Raw genomic sequence first — 23,620 nt, forward strand, 5'->3', positions numbered from 1 at the left:
TAGATGACGTCACCCACATGTGAGAATATCATGCCTGCTTGTCCTGGGATAAAGAAAGATACTGCACAAGAGGATGGGTGAGAGGGGAGGAAAGATGCTGCACATATGGGGGAGAGAAAGGAAATAGGAAGAATTGGGGTGGAGGAGAGGAAGGGAGAGATATTGTACATGAAAAAAAATAAGACCTCCCCGAAAATAAGACCTAGTGCCTTTTTTGGGCCCAAAATTAATAAGGCGGTGTCTTATTTTCGGGGAAACACAGTAGTTAACTCTGAGCTCTGGCAATGTTACTGCTATCTCAATGCTGTCTCAATGTTACTGCTATCTCAATGCTCCACTTGTATGGCTGACTGATTCTAATTGTTGATAGAAAAGTTGAAACATTTCTCCAATAGTCCTCTACTGCTTTATTAATTTGCTGTATAACAAATGAAAAATTGAAATCAACCTTATATACTAACCTGTCTTTTAGTGTCTGCAGCTCAGACAGTAGCTTCACCTGGCTCTGATAACACTGCTGTATTTCCAAAAGAGCTGTTGTCATACTCTTCAGGTCATCTGCCAATAGAATTTCAGCTGGACAGAAAACATCACAGTCACTCTGAAGGCCAAAAAATAAGAAAAACAAATAAAGTCAAAGTCTCCTTGAACAAGATGTGAAAAAAAAAATAAAGCATGATGTCTGGATGAAAGCAAAATTATGTCAAATAGGAAGATATGCTTTTGTGATTGCCATTAGTGCTACCTCATGTATAAATGCCTTTTGGAAACTAATTTGGCCCCAAATTAATAAATTATTAGAAAATCATGTCGGACTGTCTTATGACACGATATTGTTTGGTACAGCAATGAGAGTTCAGAGTCCGATTTCTGCTAATAATAACAAACTATTATTAATATTGACAGGGGTCGCCATGCAACAAATTACTCAAAATTGGAAAGATTATACTAAATTAAATTATACATTCTGATGGAATTCAGTTTGCCACATATATAAGATGGAAAAGATGATAGCATTGCAACAAGGAAAATCTCATAATTTTAATAAAATATGGGGGCCATTGACTACTTACTCTAATGATCAGATATCTTAAGCACATGATTGGTCTATATTTGGGTTAGGGTGGGAAACAGGTATAATATGGTCATGGAAATATTGATAATTTAGGGGGATATTTATTTGTTATATTTATAAGAACATGTGTTTGTAATCACAAGTGATTTTGTAAAAATTGTCGTATTATTTTTTAAGTACACTTGTAAGAATTAAAAAGGAATAAAAAAAAAATAAAAAAATAAAAAGTGCTGCCTCATTCAGGGAAATTTTTTTAATTCAATTTTTCAATTCGATTTGCTTTTCCTGCCCAATTGGGTGGTTTTTTCAAACATTCTGACAGATTTATTTTGTAGCCTCTTCACTCACCCCATCCCCCTTTGCCCTCTCCAACTCCACACTGGTGCAGTGGTATAAACAAAAAAGACTTTCCTTCTCTAGAAACATAGAAATAGACGGCAGATAAGGGCCACGGCCCATCCAGTCTGCCCACCCTAATGACTCTCCCTCTCTCTGTTAGGTTCTAGCTCACGCTCATTGTCTAACACCAACTCCGGCAGGATACACATTTCAAATCTGACATATTGTAATCACAAAATAGAAAAAAAAAGGTATATTTTCTACTTATTGTTGTCTGGTAATTTTATTATTCAAATCATGTTGGTCCCAGGCTTTGGTTTCTGTTTGTCTTCTGTTAACTCGCTCACCAGGGTTTCCTGCCCATTTGACGTTTTCTTCTTTTACTGCGTTTACCATCCATCTTCCCATCTCTGTACCCTTACTTCCACTGAAATATCCAACATTTCTTTCCCACTGTCTACCATCTCTCTCTCTCTCTCTCTCTCCCCCTGTCTTGTGCCCTGGATCAAACCTTTATATTCTTATCCATGCAGCATCTCTTGATTCCTCCCCTCCATTATCATAAGAAAAATTTCTTTCTCTCTCCCCATGCACCTTCTCTCCCTCCCCTCCACCATATGCAGGATTTCTCCCTCTCACCCCTTTCTACTGCTTTGATGCACTCCCTTCCTCTCCTCCACTCCATGTCAAACAAATTTTCCTCTTTCTCCCTATGTGACAGCTTTCCGTCCCTCCCTCCCATCTACCTGTGTGGCACTTCCTGACCGACACCCCCCTCCCCCGAGTTCTGACATACTCTCGGTTCTTCTAATGTAGCAGCAGTGGCAATGGACGGTTAGCAGACGCAGGCTCTGAACAGTCTGTTCGCGGCCTGCCCTGCCATGATACAATACTTTCTGTGTACTCCTCCTTTTTTCTAGGCAACAGAGGTCAGAAGATGTCATATACATTTCATCATTGTGCTTCTCTTTTTCTCTCTTAAGCCTCATTCTCACCCTGGAGAAACAGCTCTTCATACCTTAGACTGCAAAAGAATCTTGGCTTTTCTCTTATAAGGAACTACGCTCTACAGAACCTCTTCTCAATGGTTCATCCCCTTTGTTAAACTAACTAAACTAAACTAAACCTTAGGTTTGTATACCTCACCATCTCCGCATGCGCAGAGCTCATAAGAACATAAGAAATGCCTCCGCTGGGTCAGACCTGAGGTCCATTGCGCCCAGCAGTCTGCTCACGCGGCAGCCCATCAGGTCCAGGACCTGTGCAGTAATCTTTTATCTATACCCCTCTATCCCCTTTTCCAGCAGGAAATTGTCCAATCCTTTCTTAAACCCCAGTACCGTTCGCTGCCCTATAACGTCCTCTGGAAGCGCATTCCAGGTGTCCACCACACGTTGGGTAAAGAAGAACTTCCTAGCATTCGCTTTGAATCTGTCCCCTTTCAACTTTTCCGAATGCCCTCTTGGCACGGTTTACAGAGGTTGAGAGGAAAGGAACTACAAAGAAGGGATATAGGAGAGGGACTGAGAAGATAGAGAGGGACAGAGTACTAGAGAACAGGAGGTGATTAGATTTTTGAGAAGAGCCAAGTTTTCAAGTGTTTGCGGAAGGATTGGAAGGAGCTAGAATTTCTGAGCGGGGATGAGAGGTTGTTCCAGAGTTCTGTGGTTCTAAAGGGGAGGGATGTTCCAAGTTTTCCTGCGCGGGATATACCTTTTATAGATGGGAAAGATATTTTCAGTTTTTGGGAGGGTCTAGAAGAGAGCGGGTTTGAGGAATTCCAGAAGAGTGGGATAACGGGAGGAAGGACGCCATGTAGAATCTTGAAGGCTATGCAGGTGCATTTATAGAGGACTCTGGAGTATACTGGGAGCCAGTGAAGCTTGGAAAGGAGTGAGGAAACGTGATCGAACTTGCCTTTTGCGAAAATAAGCTTGGCCGCGGCGTTCTGAATTAGCTGAAGTCTATGGAGGTTTTTCTTAGTTAGGCTTATATAGATGGAGTTGCAGTAGTCCAGTCTAGAGAGGATGGTGGATTGAACGAGGATGGCGAAATGAGAATGATGAAAGCAAGATCTTACATTCCTCAACATATGGAGGCTAAAGAAGCATTTTTTTACCAGGGAGTTGAGGTGATCGTTGAAGGAGAGAGAGGAGTCTAAGATGATGCCTAGGACTTTGCTTGAAAACTTAAGCTGAAGAGTGGAGCCGGAAGGTAGAGGGATGGAGGTGGGTAAATGATCTGAAATTGGGCCGAGCCAAAGTAGTTTGGTTTTGGACTCATTCAGTTTCATTTGTACAGATTGGGCCCAGGATTGGAGGTTCGTAATACATGTGGAGATGTTCTCAGCGAGGTTAGAGAGGTTCGAGTCGGTTTCGAGGAGGATAAGGATGTCGTCAGCGTAGGAGTAGAGAGTTTCTAGGGGGGATAGATGAAGGAGTTTCAGAGAGGACATGTAGATGTTGAAAAGGATAGGGGAGAGGGGTGAGCCTTGCGGGACTCCACATTTTGGCTTCCAGGCGGGGGATGAGGTACCATTTGTGTTAACGGTGTAGGAGCGGAAGCGTAGGAATTTCGAGAACCAATCAAGGACTGTGGAGCTTATGCCTATTTCGGAGAGTTGGAAGATTAGGATGTCGTGGTGAACGACATCGAAGGCTGCGGAGAGGTCGAATTGAAGAAGAACAGCGAATTTGTTGCGAGAATGGAGTTGTTGCACCTTAGAGCAGTGATTCCCAACCCTGTCCTGGAGGAACACCAGGCCAATCGGGTTTTCAGGCTAGCCCTAATGAATATGCATGAGAGAGATTTGCATATGATGGAAGTGATAGGCATACAAATTTGCTTCATGCATATTCATTAGGGCTAGCCTGAAAACCCAATTGGCCTGGTGTTCCTCCAGGACAGGGTTGGGAACCACTGCCTTAGAGATTAGTGAGGCCAAGAGGGATTCGGTGCTGAAGTTGGGTCTGAAGCCGAATTGGTGGGGTAGGAGGATAGAGAATTGTTCTAGGTAGGATGAGAGTTGGGTGGATATGATGGATTCTAATAACTTGGTTAGGAGAGGGATATTTGCTATAGGACGGTAGTTAGATGGAATGGAAGGATCAAGGTCGGCCTTTTTCAGGAGAGGGGACAATGAAATGTGTCCCATGTCGGGGGAGAAAAGGCCCGATGTTAGGGCAGAGTTTATAAGGTCGGTGAGGGAAGCGATGGCCTGTGTAGGGATATTCTCGAATAGATAGGAGGGGAAAGGATCCAAAATGCACTTGCAAGTTTTTAGTTTGAGGCAGAGTTTGGAGACTTGCGGTTCAGAGACAAGCTTGAAGGCGGTCCAGGATCTGTCGGCAGGAATGGGAGTGGATACAGGTAAGGTAGGGTTGAGATCAATAGAGGTCAGGGAATTGTAGGAGACTGTGGGAGGGAAGGAGCATCTTAGAGTGGTAACCTTTTCATTAAAGAAATTTGCAAGGGCAACGGCTGATAGAGATGGTGGAAGCGAAGGTGGGTCTTTTTTTGTAGTTAGGGAGCGCCAGATGTTGAACAGCACACTGATCTGGCTGTTGGATCTAGAGATCTTGTCTCCAAAGAAGTTTTTCCTGGCTTTTTTTAATGTTGAATTGTAAAATTTAATATTAGCCCTCCAGGTCTGTCTATCAGAGGGGGATTTAGATTTTTTCCATTTGCGCTCCAAAGGGGGGCGTGGCTTGGACGCGAATGAAGACGGTTGGGTGAAGAAACAGCTCCATATAAACAGGCTTAATTTTCAAGAAAAAACTACAAAAAAAAGCAAGATTTTACATTTAAATTAAAGTTTACCTCCTTAATCGAGTTGGAGAGAAAGGGGTGCCGTTTTGAGTGAGAGTTGGGAGTTAAAGTGCCGTTTTTCTTTCCGGGAGGCGAGGTGTGGTGTGGAGGGCTGAGTCCGTCTTGGATATTGCCGGAGGAGACTGATTCGAGGCTTCCTTTCCCCTTTGGCACGATCTGAGTTCGGCGGTGTGAAGCGCCGGAGGAGAGGTTTCCCGAGTGGGATTTTGCGGGCGGTTGCTCGGAGCGCCGCGATCGCGGCCATCTTGGATCGGAAAAATCTGTGCTAGTCCAAAGAGATTTGTACTCTTCTTCTCCCTGCAAATCCAATATCCCTACCCGCTAGGCCAAATACATATAAATCTGACTCAAGAACAGTTTTAAAAACGAAACTCGTTCTTATCCAGGGGACTGCCCGTACTCTGGAGGAAAGGGACAAGAGAGATAAGATTAATGGACAAAGTCTGGGTCTGCCGGTGAGCTGCTTGCTGATAGGGATATAAGTTTTGAAACGCCTGATGCCTGTCATATCAGGGAAATAAGCTATCTTGAAGTGGCTGTTCTTTGCTGGAGATAAAACAGTGTCTGCGGTGAAATCTACTGAGCAACGGTTTTCTTGCTGCTAAATTCCAAAAAAAAAAATTGTGAAGGATAAATATAAATATCAATAAATATATCAATCTCTGTTGTTGTACTTGAAAAGATTGGATATAGGAGACTGTAGGTTTTTCTCAGAGTTTGGGCCGTGAGAAAAGGACAAATAAAAGGATTAATAAATAAATAAATAAAAGGATTAATATAACCAAAAAAAAAGTGACATTGAGGTAATTGAATGATGCTGAAATAAATATATTGGATGGAATATTGCTCTCCTCGGTAGAGGCTGCGATTGGGCTAATAAGAGGAGAGCTAGAAAAGAAGGCTACAAATTTTTCAGCGCTGATGCTAGATGTCACAACAAGTTTGGTAAATTAATCCTATAAAAATAACCAGCCATATCTGGAAAAGATTTACTACTCTGAATCTTATTGCCTTCATAGAGACTGAGATTGGGCTTGAAGGTAAAAAAAAAGGAAAGATTACTGACATTTTTCTCACAGCAATAGAACCTAAGACAAATAACTTACAGTTGCTTTAAGAATACTGAGAAAAAAAAAAAAAAAAGAGGCGTGGCTTGAACGGTTGGTTGAATAAACAAATAGCTCCTTATATGCAAATATATTAAAAGAACTACTACTAAATATTTTAAAGAAACTAAAATATATATTGAAATATGACTTCAACTAAACAAAATAAAGCTGAACTGGGAGCTGGAACATCGGGGAGCAATAAGAGGTCGAAACCTGAGCCAGGTACACCCTCTAAAATCCCATTACCAACAGAAAAAAATCTGGATGTTATGGAAGAACTAAGACAAATAAAAGAAATTGTCTTAGACAGTAACAAAAAACTACAAAAAGCAATGGAAGATGCTGCAATCCTAACTAAAAGAGTAGACATTACAGAAAATAGAATTTCAACATTAGAAGATATTACAGAACAACTAAATACAGATATGAATCACAGCAAAATCATATGGAAAGAAATAACAGAGATAAAAAAAAATCTTGAAGACAGCCGGAATCGTGAAAGACGGAATAATTTAAGAATAATCGGATTACCTGAAGGAGTGGAAAAGAATGATCCGATTGCATTTCTTGAAAAATTTCTACCTAAAATACTACCACTGAAATTTAAAACGGAACTGGAAATTGAAAGAGCTCATAGGATTCCAACACAAAGAAACAACACTCAAACAGGTCCAAGAACTTTAATTTTCAAACTTTTAAGACATCAACAAGCAGTTGAAATATGCCAAATAGCCAAGGAAATCAAAAATCTTAAATGCCAAGATTCAAAAATACACATTGTCCCGGACTTTGCAAAAGAAACAGCAACAAAAAGAAAACAATTCTTAGACATGAGACCACAACTAAGATCTCTAGGAGCTAGATTTGGGCTCCTCTACCCGGCAACTATGAAGGTTACCATTGCTAACAAAACGCAAAACTTTACGGATCCAAAAAAACTACAGGAATATATAAATCAACTGGAGCAACCTATGACAATCTAAAGAACAATTAATGAATTCATACCAAATACTTTGACGGTTAAAGATAGTTCAGAACGGAAAGCAATGGAAAAAGAACACACAAGGATCGAATTAAAGACTTAAACAACTTGCAACATTCTCCATGGAAAATAAGAAAACTGAAAAATACAAAAATTCTAAAATTCTACTCAGAATAAATAGAATAAACTTACCGGGAGGAATGAAAATGAAATGAAACACATCTCCGAACTCAAATGATGACAAAGAAAGTTTTTTCAACAAACTTAAAAATGTATTGATTGAAAAAGAAATTTTGAAAGTGGAGTAATAATAAGAAAGAGAAAATAATAAGAAGAAATGATTGGTTTCCTATATTTCTGGTTGAAGGTGGTACTTCGGGTTTAATTTTGCGTTTCGGATACATTAAAATACATTTCAAATACGAAATGTATGAATAGAATGTATCTGAGACGAAAAAATTACCTGGAAAAAAAAAAAAAAAAGTTTTTAAATATATATATCTCAATATTTATGTTCTTTATTATTAAGTTGAATTTAATACCCACAATTATTCAACCTGGCAATCCTTTATGGGAGATAAAATGAGGGTTTTTGGCACAGGACTTTACTCTCGTCTGCACAGGCATTAGATATTTTAAAATCATAGATATCTAGAGAGTATATTATTGAGACAGAACTTATAAGAACTCTAATGGGAGTGTTAGCTTCTCTTAATTGACACTCTCTTGTGAATCATAAGAAAATAATGAGTATAAGAGATAGGGGATTCCTGTGCTGAAAACTCTTGTTACAGTTCTGAGGAAAGAGGCTAAATTGGACAGCTTTTTAAAGTAAAAATAATATACCACCTGAAAAGAAACGAATTGTAATGAAATGTTCTTAGACATAAGTGATTTAATATAATCATTCTTATGGATTTAAAGACATACAAATATAGAAAATAATCTTTCAATACATAAGAATGAAAAACTTTTTACTTATTCTTATAATTAATAATAAAATAAGAGAAAATATACAGAAATAGAGAAAAAATGTAGTACTTTAGATAATTATTAATAGCCTGTCGGAGTTATCTAAATCCAACCTCAACCTGCGTATCCAAGTTTTCGTAATTAATAAGGGGGGGAAGGGAGGGATAAATGGGATGGGAGGGGATAAAAGAGAAATATATAAGGTAATCATGGGAATAAAGGAAAAAAGAGAAATGAAATACTTAAAACATTGGGAAAATATACATAATTTAATACCTAAGAATTTAAAAATAAATGGATATTAAAATTATGTCTTTAAATGTTAACGGTCTAAATCATATGATAAAAAGGAAAAAAACACTATCATTTTTAAAAAGGCAAGATGCGGATATATGCCTTATACAAGAGACCCACCTCTCATGTATAGAATCTAAAAAGCTAGAAGGAGGCTGGGTCAAACAGTGTTTTTACTCACCAGCTATAGGGAAAAAGGCAGGTGTTGCTATTTTAATTAATAAAAAATGCTCTGCTTCATTTAAACTAAAAGCTTCAGATATTCATGGAAGATGGATAATGGTGGAAATGAATATGGGAAATACTACCATGACGTTAATTAATATATACGCCCCTAATTCGAACCAAAATGAATTCTTTAAAACTCTTCAACAACTGATCATACCACTGGCTACTTCAAATCTTATAGTAGCAGGGGACTTCAATGCTGTAATGGATCCTTTATTAGATAAAAACCCAGGTAGAGTTATGAAATCTATGGGACTAGATAATTTGATTCAATCTTGCGATTTAATAGATATATGGAGAATACTTCATTTTGATGGTCGGGAATTTTCTTTCTGTTCTCATGTTCACAATTCTTTTTCAAGAATAGATTATATCTTTACTTCAAAACATCTTGCACATCAAGTGACACAAGCAGCCATTGATCCAATTATTCTATCTGACCATGGTGGAGTGTGGATCAAAATTAAAACTACAGATCAAAATAATAACAGACCAATTTGGAAAATGGATAGTACATTGTTGGTTGACAAAAATTTTTGTGAAAATCTTCTAACAAAAATGAAAGAATTTTTTCAAATAAATGATAATGATGATATTAACAGAGAAACTCTATGGGATGCCTTTAAGGCAACCATTAGAGGACAAATAATTTCTTATTCGGCTTTTCTAAAAAAACAAATCAAAAAACAATTTTTAATCTTAGAAAAAGAGATTAAAAATTTAGAATCAAAACTTATAGAAAAATGGGAATATTATATTCAACAAGAATTATTAAAATTAAAAGGTAAATATAATGAGATCTCATCTAAGATGATTAGGAAAGATTTATTTTCTCAACAAACATTGTACTATGGTAATTCAAACAAATCAGGAAGAATATTGGCAAACTATCTTAAAGCGAAAAAAAGAAAAACAAAATTAATAGCAATAAAAGATGAAAATGGAAATACAAATACACAAATTGAACCTATTTTAAAACAATTCTTAAAATTCTATAAATCTCTTTATTCTTCCGAAAATTATCTAAATAAAGAAAAAGATGGTTTTGAATTTTTAAAAATGTTAGAGGGTCCAAAAATTCCTGAACATATAAAACGAAGTTTGGAAGAACCAATATCACTAAAAGAATTAGGAACAGCTTTGAAGTCCCTTAGAGTTGGATCCGCTCCAGGTGGTGATGGATATACAGTGGAATTTTATAAAACATTTCAAAACTTTTTATTACCCTATTTATTAAATCTTTATCAATATCAACTCAATAAAGGTTGTATTAAAGGCACTATAGCAGAATCTTTGACTATTGTTTTGCCAAAGTCCAATAAAGATCCCACTTTGGTATCAAACTATAGACCAATATCTTTAATAAATGTAGATGGAAAATTATTAGCAAAAATACTTGCGCTAAGATTAGCTAAAGCTCTCCCCCATATAATAGGTATGCATCAAACAGGATTCGTTGCTCAAAGACATTCATCTCACAATACCAGATTAACATTCCATATGTTATATTTAACAAAGAAAATGAATGAACCTACTTTTGCAATTTCATTAGATGCAGAAAAGGCCTTTGATAGAGTAGAATGGCCTTTTATGTATCAAGCAATGGAATGGTTTGGTATAGGTCCTGGATTTATACAAATGATACAAACAATGTATAGCTCCCCTTCTGCTAGACTATATATTAATAATACGTTTTCAGAAAAATTTAATCTACAGAGAGGAGTTAGACAAGGATGTCCCTTATCCCCTTTGCTGTTTGATATTGTTTTAGAACCCTTAATATTAGCTATCCAACAAGCTAAGGAGATACAGGGTATACCTCATTCAGATAAAGAATATAAGATATCTGCTTACGCAGATGATTTATTACTATATCTGAAGAATCCAGAATCCACCATTCCACATCTACTTGAATTGATTGAGAAATTTGGAAATTTTTCAGGATATAAAATTAATTGGAATAAATCAGAAATTCTTCCACTAAATATACATTGTACAAAAGGTTTATTTGATACATTCCCTTTTGTTTGGAAAGAAGAATATATTAAATACCTTGGAATTTTGATAACAAAAACAGTAGATGAAACAATGAAAATTAATGAAAAATGCTTATTACAAAAAGTAATAGAAATGTGTGAGCAATGGAATCCTTTGCATTTATCTTGGTGGGGAAGAGTACAAACCGTAAAAATGATGATTTTACCGATAGTATGTTACCAAATGGGGATGATACCAGTTTTCTTTCAAGATTCGTTTTACACAAAAATAAATAGGACTTTGACAAAATTTATATGGCTTAATAAAAAACCAAGAATTGCTCTAGCGTCATTACAAAAACCAATTAAGGAGGGAGGGGTAAATTTTCCCAACTTTTATAGGTATCATCAAGCCTATATCTTACGTCATGGTATGTATTGGATCCTCCCAGAACCCACAGATAATATTCCAGACTGGTTTTGGCTAGAATGGAGGCTTATGTTTCCATTACGTCTTAATCATGTAATTAGTATCAAAATGCCAAGGTTATACAAAGATCATAAAATATTTATGGATACCTGGAAAACTCTAAATTACATAAGTAATCTTACTCAAATTCCAATTAGTAAATCAACCAACCAAACTATATGGCTAAACCCCAAGATCAAGGTTGGCGGTTTTAAAGTCATCTGGAAACATTGGATGATAGCAGGCATTCGCACTTTGGATGATGTAATTAAAAATGATAAATTGCTGGAGTTTTCACAATTGCAACAAAAATTTGGTCTCAATAAAACACAATATTTTAAATGGTTGCAATTGAAGCAATCTATTCAGAAAGGGTTCCCTGAATGGAAAGATCTCGCTAAATATCACAGTTTGGAATTCTTATGTTTCCAGATGGACTCAATAGGTCACAAAGCCGCACAGTGGTATAAATTAATATCCGGATATATAAATAAAAAACCAAAAAATGGTCTTAGAGACATTTGGAGCATTGAGATAAAACACCAAATTAGTGCATCTCAATGGCCACGACTTTGGTCTTGGAGGCTAAAATGTACGGTGTCAGCATCTATGAGACAAACTTGGTTTTTTCTTCTTCATAGAGCTTTTTGGACCCCTACTCGTTTACAAAAAATAGATAGTTCAAGATCTAATAGATGCTGGCACTGTCATATTGAAATTGGGACATTAGATCATCTTTTATTCTTTTGTCCATTTATCCTATCATTCTGGAAATCAATTTGGCCCCAAATTAACAGAATGTTAGAAAATCCGGTAGCCTTGACATATGATACTATATTATTTGGAACAACTATGAGAGCAAAAAGCCAAATTTCATCCAGTAATAACAAACTCTTATTTATTTTAACTGGAATTGCAATACAACAAATCACATTCAATTGGAAACAACATGATAGATTGAACTATATGTTCTGGTGGAATTCGGTATGCCACATATATAAAATGGAACTTGCTATTGCAACACACAAAGGATACATGAATAAATTTAAAAAAATATGGGGACCATTAACCGATTTTTGTAATGAAGGATAATTTTTCCCATAAATAACATTGGAAACATCTAAAGACCGTTAACATGATTTCTCTAATGAACTTTTCCCATGATAAGATAATTGTAAAGAGGGAAATGGGGTGGGCTTTTCAATTTTGATTATTACATACTAAATTAATATTTAAAGAATATACAATAAAATTGATTTATGTATTATTGGTTGGGAAGGAGGGTGGGACAAGGGATTTTTATATTAATGTTAAACTTGATATTAATATATGAGTTATTCAAGTGTGTATTTAAGTTTCTATTGAGTTTATTTGTAACACTTGTTGTAACACAAAAAAATGAATAAAGATTTAAAACATTTGCGCTCCAAAGCGCGACATTTCTGTTTCAATTCTCTGTGAAGAGGTAGGTACCAGGGGGCCTTTCGGGGGTAGGAGATGGTTTTGGTGGTTAATGGAGCAAGGGAGTGGTAGGTGGACTCGGAGAGGGCGGTCCAGTTGTGCCAATGTGATTCGGGGTCTGTAGGTCTAGGGTTGGAGGAGAGTTTGTTGAGGAGTTTGGACGAGGTTTGGAGGTTGCTCGAGGTTTTTTTGCGGAAGGTTATGGAATGAGAGGAGTGGGGTGGGGAGTCAAGATGTGACATGAAGACGGGGAGACAGGTAGTCCCTAAGAAGTGATCTGACCAAGGGACTTGTTCCCAGCGAGTGTCATCGGTTGAGGTTTTGAAGGCGGTAAGATCAATGAAGGTGGTGAAGTCTAGAGTATGCCCTTTTTCATGGGTTGGGGATGGGGTGGATGAGGGAAAACCTAGAGAGGTAAGGAAGTTGTTGAATTCGGATGTATCATTGTTATTTGTGTCGTCGAGGTGGAGATTGATATCACCAACAATCAGAAGTCTTTGGAATTTAAGGAAGGCATTTGTTATGGTCTCATAGACGAGATTGGAAGATTTTGTCCAAGAGGTGGGTGGTCGGTATAGTATTAGGATGCCCAATGGGTGGGTGCGGAGTTCGTCATTGACCGAGGCAAGCAAATATTCTAGAGAAGCATGGGTGCCCGTCTCAAGGAGCTGGACGTCGAAGAAAGATTTGTAGAGGAGTGCCAGACCACCTCCTTTTCGGTTGGGTCTGGGGGAGAAGAGGCCTTGGTAACCATGGGGGAGGAGTTCATTTTGTGTGAATAGGTTGTCTTTGGCGATCCATGATTCTGTGATGCACAGGAATCCAGGGTCGAGCTCGTCTAGAAGGTCTTTCAAGATTTGGGTCTTATTGCATGCGGATCTGGCATTGCAATAAAGTGTCGGGACTGGGGTGAGAGAGTCCGGGACAGTGTTGGGAAGATTGGCAGGGGGCAGGGGCTTTAGAGAATCTTGGTTGACTTTTCGGGGGGTTTTCTTGGGAGGGGAATTTTCTGGTGCGTATCAGTGTGGGGATTCTGAGTCTGGGGCAGATGGTATTGGTGTTGGCGGGGTCGAGTAGGTTGGGGGAGGGAGGTTTCAGACAGAGGGAAGGATAGAGAGGTGAGCAGAGTAGGAGGAGAAGGATCCAGAAGGATGGATTCATGGCGGGGTGGTTGGTGTGTGAGAGTCTGCAGCAAGGGGGAGTAGAGTTGGTTGAGGAAGGAGCAGGGGAACTTAAATTAAGCTGGCTAAGTACGGGGCCGAGAGAAGGGAGGAGAGGCTTTTTTTTTTTTTTAGGACTAAAGGGGGGCTATATCAGTGAGGACAATTAGTGGCTAAGCGCTTTCCATGTGGTGCCTAGAGCGGAGAGACTTGGGGCAGTAAATGGGTAACAGGGGGATTGCACGGTTAAGGTATGTGTGTAGCCCAGGATGTGCTAGGGGAAACGGGGCAACCGAAAAGTGAGAAACTGGTAAAAAACCTTTGGCAGAGAGTACAGTTTGGTGCAGAACTGAGCAAAAAAAAACAGAAAAAGTTTAGCATCAAAACATGAGCAAATACAATAGTAAAATATGGTGCAGAAACTGGGGTATAAACAGTGGTAAACTTTGACAACGGGCAGAGTCCGGGTTGGGTAAGGGGAGCTGAGAGTCTGGAGGCCCTCAGTGGACCTTGATAGGCCAAGGAGGGGGGAGGGCGGTGAGGTGAGGTGAGGTGAGGCAGAGAGGAGCCCAAGTTGCAGGGGCTTCAGCAGCTCTTGGGTGGGCTGTGGGGGCAGAGTTTCTAGTGAAGAGCAGGTCCGCACACTCCTGCAAGAGTGGCGTCGGGCGGAGGAACAAGATGGAGGAAGCTTCCTCCTTCCACTGCCTTGAAGTCGCTGGAGCGGAGAAAAAGCTTTCGGCGGCCCGCAGGTTTGCTTAGCCTATCTCTAGAGATCTATTTTCACATACCTTGCAGTCTGTATTTCTTTTGCCATGTTTCAGCTATACTGCACCTTGGGGCATCTCTAACAATACATAAGATCTCAGCTACATTTGCTTCAGTTGCATTCTTACATTCCTTTCCTATTGGTACAATCTGCAATGCAGCTACTTGGTCCTCAGTTTACACATTCATGTCCCACTCCTGTGTGGAATCTTTTTCTAGAAAGGAGGGTTGCTTCGGCCATATAGTATTCTACAAAATTTATTTCCTTCAATGGCCAACTCTCCCTCCATCCTGTTCCAATAAACTAGGGAGTCCCATATGTGAGAATATGTTGCCTTCTTGTCCTAGCATAAAACAGTTACTTACCATAACAGATGATATCCAGAGACAGCAGGCAGATATTCTCGCAATACACCCACCTCCCCGGGTTGGTTTCTTAGCTTGCTTACGGAACTGAGGTACCATGAGTGGGCATCGGGCAGGAAGGCACTTGCACAAGCATGGTGCGGGCAGTCGCAAAGTTTCTTAAAACTTAAAGTGACAGTACACTTTTCATATTGTCCTAACTGGGCTCCATGGATTACATCACCCATATGTGAGAATATCTGTCTGCTGTCTCCAGATAACACCTGTTACGATAAGTAGCCGTGCTTTATGTATGCATCAAGCATGTGCGTGAAGTGTTCCAGCCGTTTTAAGGGGGAACTTGCTTCAGGTGCCAGCATGCAAGGTTCCCCTACACACGTGCACCACTTATCAGCTGTTAGCTTTGGGTGGTGGAGAAGCCCATTCTTCCCCTGCCACCCACGCCGGGGTTTCCTCAGGCACCGACGGTCAGGGATATAAGGTTGCCTTGACCGCCGATGGTGCTGGGGATTCCCTTACCTCTACAGCCTGCAGTTCTGATTTAGCGGCTGGGTTGTGTCAGGCCTCGGGAGAGTTTTTTAGTGGGCTTTTTTGCAGTTTTGGTGGGAAGCTCTGCCATTTTGCTCATGGACTCAGGCGACCTCCTCCTGTTTTTGAGTGACAGAAGCAGATCTTAGCTGTTTGTTCTGCACCTGCAGTGGTGTTTGCCCTGACTTTGTTTTAACCATGAACAAGTCTTATTTGCAGGGGGCTGGAGGTCCTGTTTCTTCCCCAGAGGACTCTGGGTCTTCTGGAGAGTCTTTACCGTCCATGTAACCCCCGTTCATTCTCCTGTGGTGTCTGCCCCCTCCAGTTTCCCCGCCATTGTCTAAGCAGCCGCGGGTGTCTTGTAATGAGGACTTTTTTCTGGTTGACCCAGTGTCACCGGATGAGGACTTGGACCTTGGGGTGGATCCCCAAGATCCTCTAGGGGCCACAGATGATGTGGGCGGAGGGTTTTTGGAGACGCCGGTTGGCGAGGATGCATCTGTTGTGCGCCTTTTTTCACCGGGAAGAGCAGCAGAAGCTTATTCTCCAGGTGTCTTCGGTTTTGCGCTTTGTGGAGGAATCTAAGGACCCCTCTTGATTTGTGGGCCCTCTGCTTTGGGGGAACCAATCGGAATCACATTCTTTTCCTATGCATCAGGATATTCGGGATGTGGTGCATGCACAGTGGAAGACTCCAGACATGCCTTTTCGCTTGGCGCAGCCCATGGCTAGACTTTATCCTATTCCTGATGGGGTAGGAATACCTTTAAGTCTCCTGTGGTTGATGTGGTGGTCACGGTCATCACATGTCTGCATACTGTGCCATTTGAAGGCAGTTCAGCCCTGACAGACCCTCAGGACCCTAAGATGGAGTCTCTCGTTAAGAAGAGTTTTGACACAGCTGCCTGCATGTCCAGGTGGCGATTTGTGGCGGTCTGATGGCCTGGGCATGTTTCTGGTGGTCTGAGCAGATCCTTGACTGGGAGTCTGCTGACTGGTCCTTAGTGGATCAGGAGGTGGCTAAGATTGAGCTTGACGCTTCTTATCTCTCTGATGCCATGTATGATCTGTTTCGTGCATTGGTCAAGTTGATAGCCCTTGGAGTAGTTAAGTCTAATCTCAGTAAATTTTCCTTTTCGGGGCTCCTTTCTCTTTGGGGAGAAATTGGATAAGCTTGTTCAGGCCTTGAGTGACTCAGGTGCCTCGACTTCCGGAAGACCAGCTTCACCAGGCATCATGGGGTGGTGTCACCTGTGGGCATTTGAGAGAATTTTGTAGGTACCGCCCTGGCTGGGGCTCAGTCCCTTTTTCTTCCAGAGGTCACTTCTTTCAGTGCAGGCAGTCCTTTTGAGGAGTCCTCTGGTGGCTCTTCCTCCACCTATTCGACCCAATGACTCACTGCATGTCCTTCCCTCGGTTCCGGTGGGAGCTCAGTTGCGAGAGTTTTACCGGGGGTAGACCAAGATCACAATGGATCAGTGGGTCCTAGAGGTGATTTGGGACTGCTATGCTCTTGTTTTACCGACCCTTATCAGATAGTTTCCTCTCTTCTCCTTATCAGGCAACTTAGAAGAAGCGGGCATTTTGTCAGAAGCTGCAAAGGTTGATGGGCCTCAGAGCGGTGGTCCCAGTGCCTCCCCAGAAGATTTACACCAGTAGGTATTCCATTTACTTCGTGGTACACAAGAAAGAGGGATCTTTTCGGCTCATTTTGGATCTGAAAGGTGTCAAAAGGGCACTCTAGGTTCTGTCTTTTGACATGGAAAGCCTGAAGTCCATAATACTCGCTGTTCAACATGTGCCATGGAAAAAAATGAATAAAAAAGACAGGTAGGCCCATCAAAAAACCTGCAGACCTGTCGGTAACTCAGTTACTGACAGGGCTGCAGCAGTCAGGTTTGCCAATAGTAAAACCCGATTCAAAATAGCCAAGAAATTGTTAGTGAATCAATCGCTTGGCTATTTTGTATGGGGTTTTACTAATTTACATAGGAGGAATGGGATCAGATTGCTGCAGGCGTTAGTGAATGGGGTTGGAGGGAAATCTGGTTGTAAAAGGCTCACAAACCGATCAGTACACGATCGGTTTGCTTTGTGAATCTAGACCCCATAGGCTCTCAAAGCTGTAGTCTGTGCCTGAAGTGTGGCCAGGCATACAGCAGAGGCTCCTGTAAAGAAATTAAATTTGGGGAGGTGGGGGAAATGGGGAGAGGGATTCGACCCTTCGAGCGTGACACCCCTGAGGTCGGACAGACCTCCGAAAGGGTCCCCCAAGCTCTGTCCGGACAGCAAAAAGGGACAATAAAAAGGTCACTAATCAGATCCAACAGGCCATAACTAACCAAAGGAAAGACTGCACAGGCTTACCACCTCCACCTACTGGAGACTGAGAACAGACTGAGTGTAGATGGGACTCCCCCGCGAATTTGCGATCCGCGGTCCTGGTCATTCGTGGTATTTTCTGACTGCGAATGACCGGGCAGGAGAGGGCAGCCGGAGCGCCAGCGAGTGAAGGAAATCACTCGCGGTATGCTCCAGCCGCCTCGTCCTGTACTAAAGTCGGGCCTCACCAATTTGACACACAGCTCCTGATTGGTGAGGCCTGACTTTAGTACAGGAAGAGGTGGTTGGAGCATACCGCGAGTAATTTCCTTCACTCACTGGCGCTCCGGCTGCCCTTTCCTACCTCTCCGGCTGCCCTCTCCTGTTTCCCTTGCTAAAAAACGTATTCACGGTTTTTCAACATTCGTGGGGGTTCCTGGAACGGAACCCCCGCGAATATCAGGAGAATACTGTACTGCCAAAAGTCAATATGCCTCAGTCTCCACCTGCTGGTAGAGGAGCGTAAACCCATCCGTTCTGTGGTCTGGAGGGATGCTAAAGAACAGGGATTCACTGGATTAGAATTTTAAAGATCAACATGCATCTCTCTCAAAGCAAAATTGAAGATGCCTTTCTTAACTTCTCTCTCATCAAACACTGCGAAGGAATCAACTTACTTGTATCCTGATCCCTCCTTCAGGCATCCAGCACACAAACAACCTCAGGGGTTGTGGTTTGGGCATCAGGGTAGTATCATTGGTCTGCAGATCCAACACCAGTTTGTCATCATGTGCAGAAACAAGTTTCACCCCTTGTAAGATATCCAGAAGCTGGCAAAGCTCCAAATCCCTGAAACAGAAATAGTCACATTAAACCAGCAAGTTAAGCTTGACAAGCCCAACATTCCCACACATTTTACATGAGACAAGACATGCTCTATAGCATCCCTCACCTGTTCACCTTGTCCAGCCATATATTAGCATCAGCCTGATGTTTCTCCACCTCGCTCTCCAGCAACTGGATGTGTAAATCACAGTTCTTTACCTTTTCACCAAGTTCTCCCACTAGCCCTTCCAGTATCTGCAGAGTAAAAGTTCACTCTGGTTTTTCAACACAGCAGTATAAATGAGCTTCCATCATAAAGGTGTCCTAAAGAATCATGATACTTGCTTAGAACCAGATCAGACATTCAACTCATTGCACCAGACTCCCCAAAACCTTCAAGTAGGCTCTTATTTCCTCCTAATTATAAAAATGTGCAAAAGTATTTCAGTTTGCCTAATTAATTTTACCCATTGAAAAGAAAAAAAAATGCATTATGCAAATGAAGACAGCTTCTCTGGATTATCTTTTTTTCCCAGTGCTTTATGAGCTTACTTGGATTAGAAGTTATTTGTGGAAGGGTAGTCACTGCATGATACTGTGGGAGTTATCTCTGGTTCTCTCAGCCCATATTAATCCTCCGTAATAACTGATTTCAGTCCCCACTAAATTAGTATCCAGGACCTTTGTTCTAATATGAAATGTAGTTTTTCTAAGCTATATACCCAGATCCCTAGTGTTTCCCTAACACAGTTGAAGAGAAGCTGTTGACTCAGAAGCAGCAGTCTGCTAGTTCCAGTAGAACACTGATAGGGATCTTGCAAATAGGAGGTGAGAGCCTACAAAAAAAAATAAGTGTCCCTTGCTCTGCAGAAAATAACTTCTCACTGCTGACAGAGGGGATTGGTCACTGGATATTCAAAGGGTTTCTGGAATCCAATGTAGAAGTCAGTTGTGTATAAAGAGGAGGAGAAAGGAGTGTGAGATTAACATTTCATGTTCCCAAAAAGAGTATCCACCCAAAATGACCAGGAGAGAGATGTCTTGTTTGCAGACTGCAAGTGTGGAAATCAAAAAGAACAAGGATTGTAAAATTGTGTGTGGGACTGGGAGGGTGGATGAAGTCCAGTACATAGAGTATGGCTAAGGTGACCATATGTCCCGTTGTCCCGACCCACTGCTTCGGGAGCCAAAATGTCCCATTTTCAGGGACAGCATCCCGAAGCTGTACACGGGAACAACGAAGCGGCGATCACTTCCCCTCCCTCCCTGCCGCGCTAAAGCCTGCCTCCCTCCCTCCTTCCCTCCCTATAGCGCCAATCAAACCCCAGTCCACCACAGCCAGGGCTGGATTAAAGAGTAGGCACGGGCCCAGGGCCCGAAATGGTCAGGGGGGGGGGCTGCCAGGTCTGGAATCACCCTCCCTATTCTCAGGGCCAGCATTAGGGGATGGCAAGGGGGTCCCGCGATCCAGGCAGCTCACTTAGCTGCCATCAGCCCTGCCTTCGGCTGCGCCGGTAATGCTAAACTGGACGGTAAAAACAAAGACAGAAGCCACGGGACTTTTCCACTTGCCTGCATTGCTCTAAGTTCTGCCAATCTCGATCCCGCCCCCCTCTGAAGTGACTTCCTGTTTTGGAGCATTTTACAATACCATGCTACCTTTGAAGATCCACCACGGTTTGCATACTCACGTGGACGAAACTTAAAACAACATCTTACCAAAGCCCAATATTGTTCTAAGATTAGTCCACTCATTGGGCCAGAGGGGGAACACTCTTCATGTTCATCTTGTACAGTTTGTCAATACAGTGTAGCTTTGAATGATATGAATGTTCCTGAGTGGGTTAAGAAACGCAAATCATTAGTAGCCACCAATTGTAGTACAAAAGGAATGATATACGTTATTCAGTGCCCCTGTCAGTTGTTATATATTGGTTAAACAATTAGAAGCATCCATACGAGGATTGGGGAGCATATTAGCAGGATAGCTAAGGAAGTTCTGGAAGCCCCCTTAACCCAGCAGAATCCCCTGAAATCCCTCGTTCAAATAAGAACAACTAAACTAAAAGAAGGCTATTACCTACACAGAGATTTACCACTTCAAGTTCAATGCCCAGGATTCAAAATACCTTTTGCTGCTGTTGCTTTTCAGTTGCTTTTTTCTGTTTAAAAAGCAAAAAACAAAACCACAAAAATTCAGCAGTTTGACTTAATGATAGTACAAATGACACAACACGTGCTGAATACATAAGCATTTTCTTCTTTTGTGATCAAAATATAAAGTTACATAAATACACATTATCAAAGCTGAACTATTTCTAAATCACTAAACTGAAAATGTGAAAGGTAATTTTATAACAGGTCACTTAGGTGGGGAAGCCAAGTACAGTGATGCCTTGGAATCTGAACTTAATCCGTTCCAGAACCCTGTTCGAGTTCCAAGACAATTTTTCCCATTGAAAATAATAGAAACTGGATTAATCCGTTCCTGGGTCCCACAAACGGAAATTGTAACAGTAAATACACTGGATTTTAAACTAAACTAAACCTTAAGTTTATATACCGCATCATCTCCATGGAAGTAGAGCTCGGCACGGTTTACAAGAACTTAAAAATGAGAAAGGAAGGGAAAAGGTTTACATAAGTTTATAAATAGAGTGGAAAGTAAGGGAAAAAAAATTACATGTTAGAGAAGAACCAGGTTTTTAGTTGTTTGCGGAATAAATGGAGGGCACTCAGGTACAATATTAACAAATACAGTGGTACCTTGGTGGGGGCTGTACTGCAGGGTGCTCATGTCACTGCAGATGGTGATAGTACACCCCGACATCAGGGTGCTGGCTGTAAATCAATCCGCTTCCGCCATCACCGAGCCCGGATAGGCACCGTTGGCCCTGCCGCTCCTGGACACTGCCCCCTCCCCCCCCCCGGATGCCTCCGCCAGGACTCTCAGGTGCTGGCCCACTCCTGCTGGACTCACCCTGACTCCCATGCTCCCCACAAGGCCACTGGCGCTGCTTCCTCCCTTCGTGATTGCCTCCTCCCCCGCACTGACCGGCTCTTTCCTTACCCGTGCGCCGCCGGTGTTAGAAAGTGCCTGCCACCAGTTTTCAGAGAGGGTGAGATCCATAAGGCCTTGAGCATGCGCAGATGCTCAAGGCCCAACAGAAAACTGGTGGCAGGCATTTTCTAACACCGGTGGCGCACGGGTAAGGGGCAGGGCAGCGCCGGTGGCCTCGGGAGGAGAAATAATGCTGGTTCCCGGGGTCGGTGCAGGGCATTCGGATTCCAAAGCAGAGTTCGGATTCTGGAACAAAATTTGCTGGAATTCAGATTCCAAGTTGTTTGAGTTCTGGGGCGTTCGGATTCCGAGGTACCACTGTACTTACTTTGAGGCAATTTTATACTCAAAGCTACATGACCGCCTGTAAGTCTTTTTTTTTTATTTATCATTTTTCAATCATTACATTAATATAATGAACAAAGAAAAAGACAATTCATTTATCATTTTACAGTTAATAACACATTAATTCATAATTTCTTTTCAAGTCCACATTATCGGGGAAAAATACGGGTACAGGTAGTAACAAGCGATCAAAACTGGAACCAGGGACTCCTTCAAAAGTTCCGTTGCCTTCAAAAGAAGATTCTGATGTGATGGTAGAAATACGACAGATTAAAGATATCGTATTAGATATAAAAAGACAACTCCAAAAGGCAATTGATGATGTTGCCATTCTTACTAAAAGAGTTGATATAGTAGATAGTAAAATAACCCATTTAGAAGAAAAATCTGAAGAAGTGCATACTGAAGTCATGCAAAATAAAAAAGCCTGGAAAGAATTGGAAACAGTAAAGAGGGACCTGGAAGATTGCTTGAATAGAGAAAAGAGAAATAATTTGCGCATTATTGGGATGCCAGAAGGAGTGGAAAAAAATGATCCCATAACTTTCTTAGAGCAATTCCTTCCTAAAGTGTTACCTTTGAAGTCTAAAATGCCTCTTGAAATTGAAAGAGCGTACAGGATACCGGGACAAAAAACAACATCGCAAAAGGATCCAAGGACTTTGATATTTAAATTACTAAGATATCAACATGTGGTAGAAATTTGTCAACTTGCCAAAGAGAACAAAAATCTAAAATGCCAGGACGCACGAATACACATTGTGCCTGATTTTGCTAGGGAAATAGCCCTTAAAAGAAAGCAATTATTGGACTTAAGGCCACAATTAAGGGCATTGGGGGTAAGATATGGACTTCTTTACCCAGCGGTTATGAAAGTAACTTTGGGAAATAAAACTCAATATTTTACCGATCATAAAAAATTAATAGAGTTTTTAGAACAATTTGAACAACCAATGACTTCTTGATTTAATAAGTTGTGGAATTTTATTTTGAAAAGACTGATATGATCATATTATTATTGCTTTTGTTATATTTTCACTACCGCAGAACTAATTTTTAAAATTACTAAGAAAATACAAAACATGATGACTGTTTGGATTGCTGGAATGTTCAACTTACTTTAAATAATAACGAAGGGATACTGCCACGAGATTGGAATCGGATCGGCATGTCGTTGATGATATCAGTGATGACTTACATGGATGGAATGTGTTTATGGGATTCTTCGGTCATCTTTTTCATTGATCCTGGATGAACTGTTGGCAAATTGGCCGACATGAGGCAATCTTTTGGTGGTTGTCCTGAATACATGCGGGAAAGTGTACTGTGCTTGTGCTTCGCTGACTAACTACGTTGATGCGTCTGTAATGGGAGGAAATCTTCTGTTCAACCAATGAACTATACCGGAAATGAAGAGGTATGGAGAATTTCACGTTACGTCCATAGAGGAAGAGTCGCGATCTTAAGGAGGAGGGGAGAAAATAATTTTTAAAAAAAGGGCGGATACGGAAGTGC

General features: G+C 41.1%; 1 protein-coding gene across 1 annotated transcript in view; it reads right to left on the reverse strand.

The window, feature by feature from the left end:
* ZWINT (ZW10 interacting kinetochore protein) overlaps positions 1-23,620 on the reverse strand; it is a 101,845-nt gene that overhangs the window by 25,193 nt on the left and 53,032 nt on the right. Inside the window, exons 5-8 of the mRNA XM_033923588.1 lie at positions 20,829-20,861; positions 18,827-18,954; positions 18,552-18,723; positions 462-601 (exon numbers count right to left, since the gene is read on the reverse strand). Coding sequence (XP_033779479.1) covers positions 462-601; positions 18,552-18,723; positions 18,827-18,954; positions 20,829-20,861 — 473 coding nt within the window. The remainder of the gene's footprint in view (positions 1-461; positions 602-18,551; positions 18,724-18,826; positions 18,955-20,828; positions 20,862-23,620) is intronic.

This window comes from Geotrypetes seraphini, chromosome 1, assembly GCF_902459505.1.
Source record: "Geotrypetes seraphini chromosome 1, aGeoSer1.1, whole genome shotgun sequence".
NCBI classification, from domain to species: domain Eukaryota; kingdom Metazoa; phylum Chordata; class Amphibia; order Gymnophiona; family Dermophiidae; genus Geotrypetes; species Geotrypetes seraphini.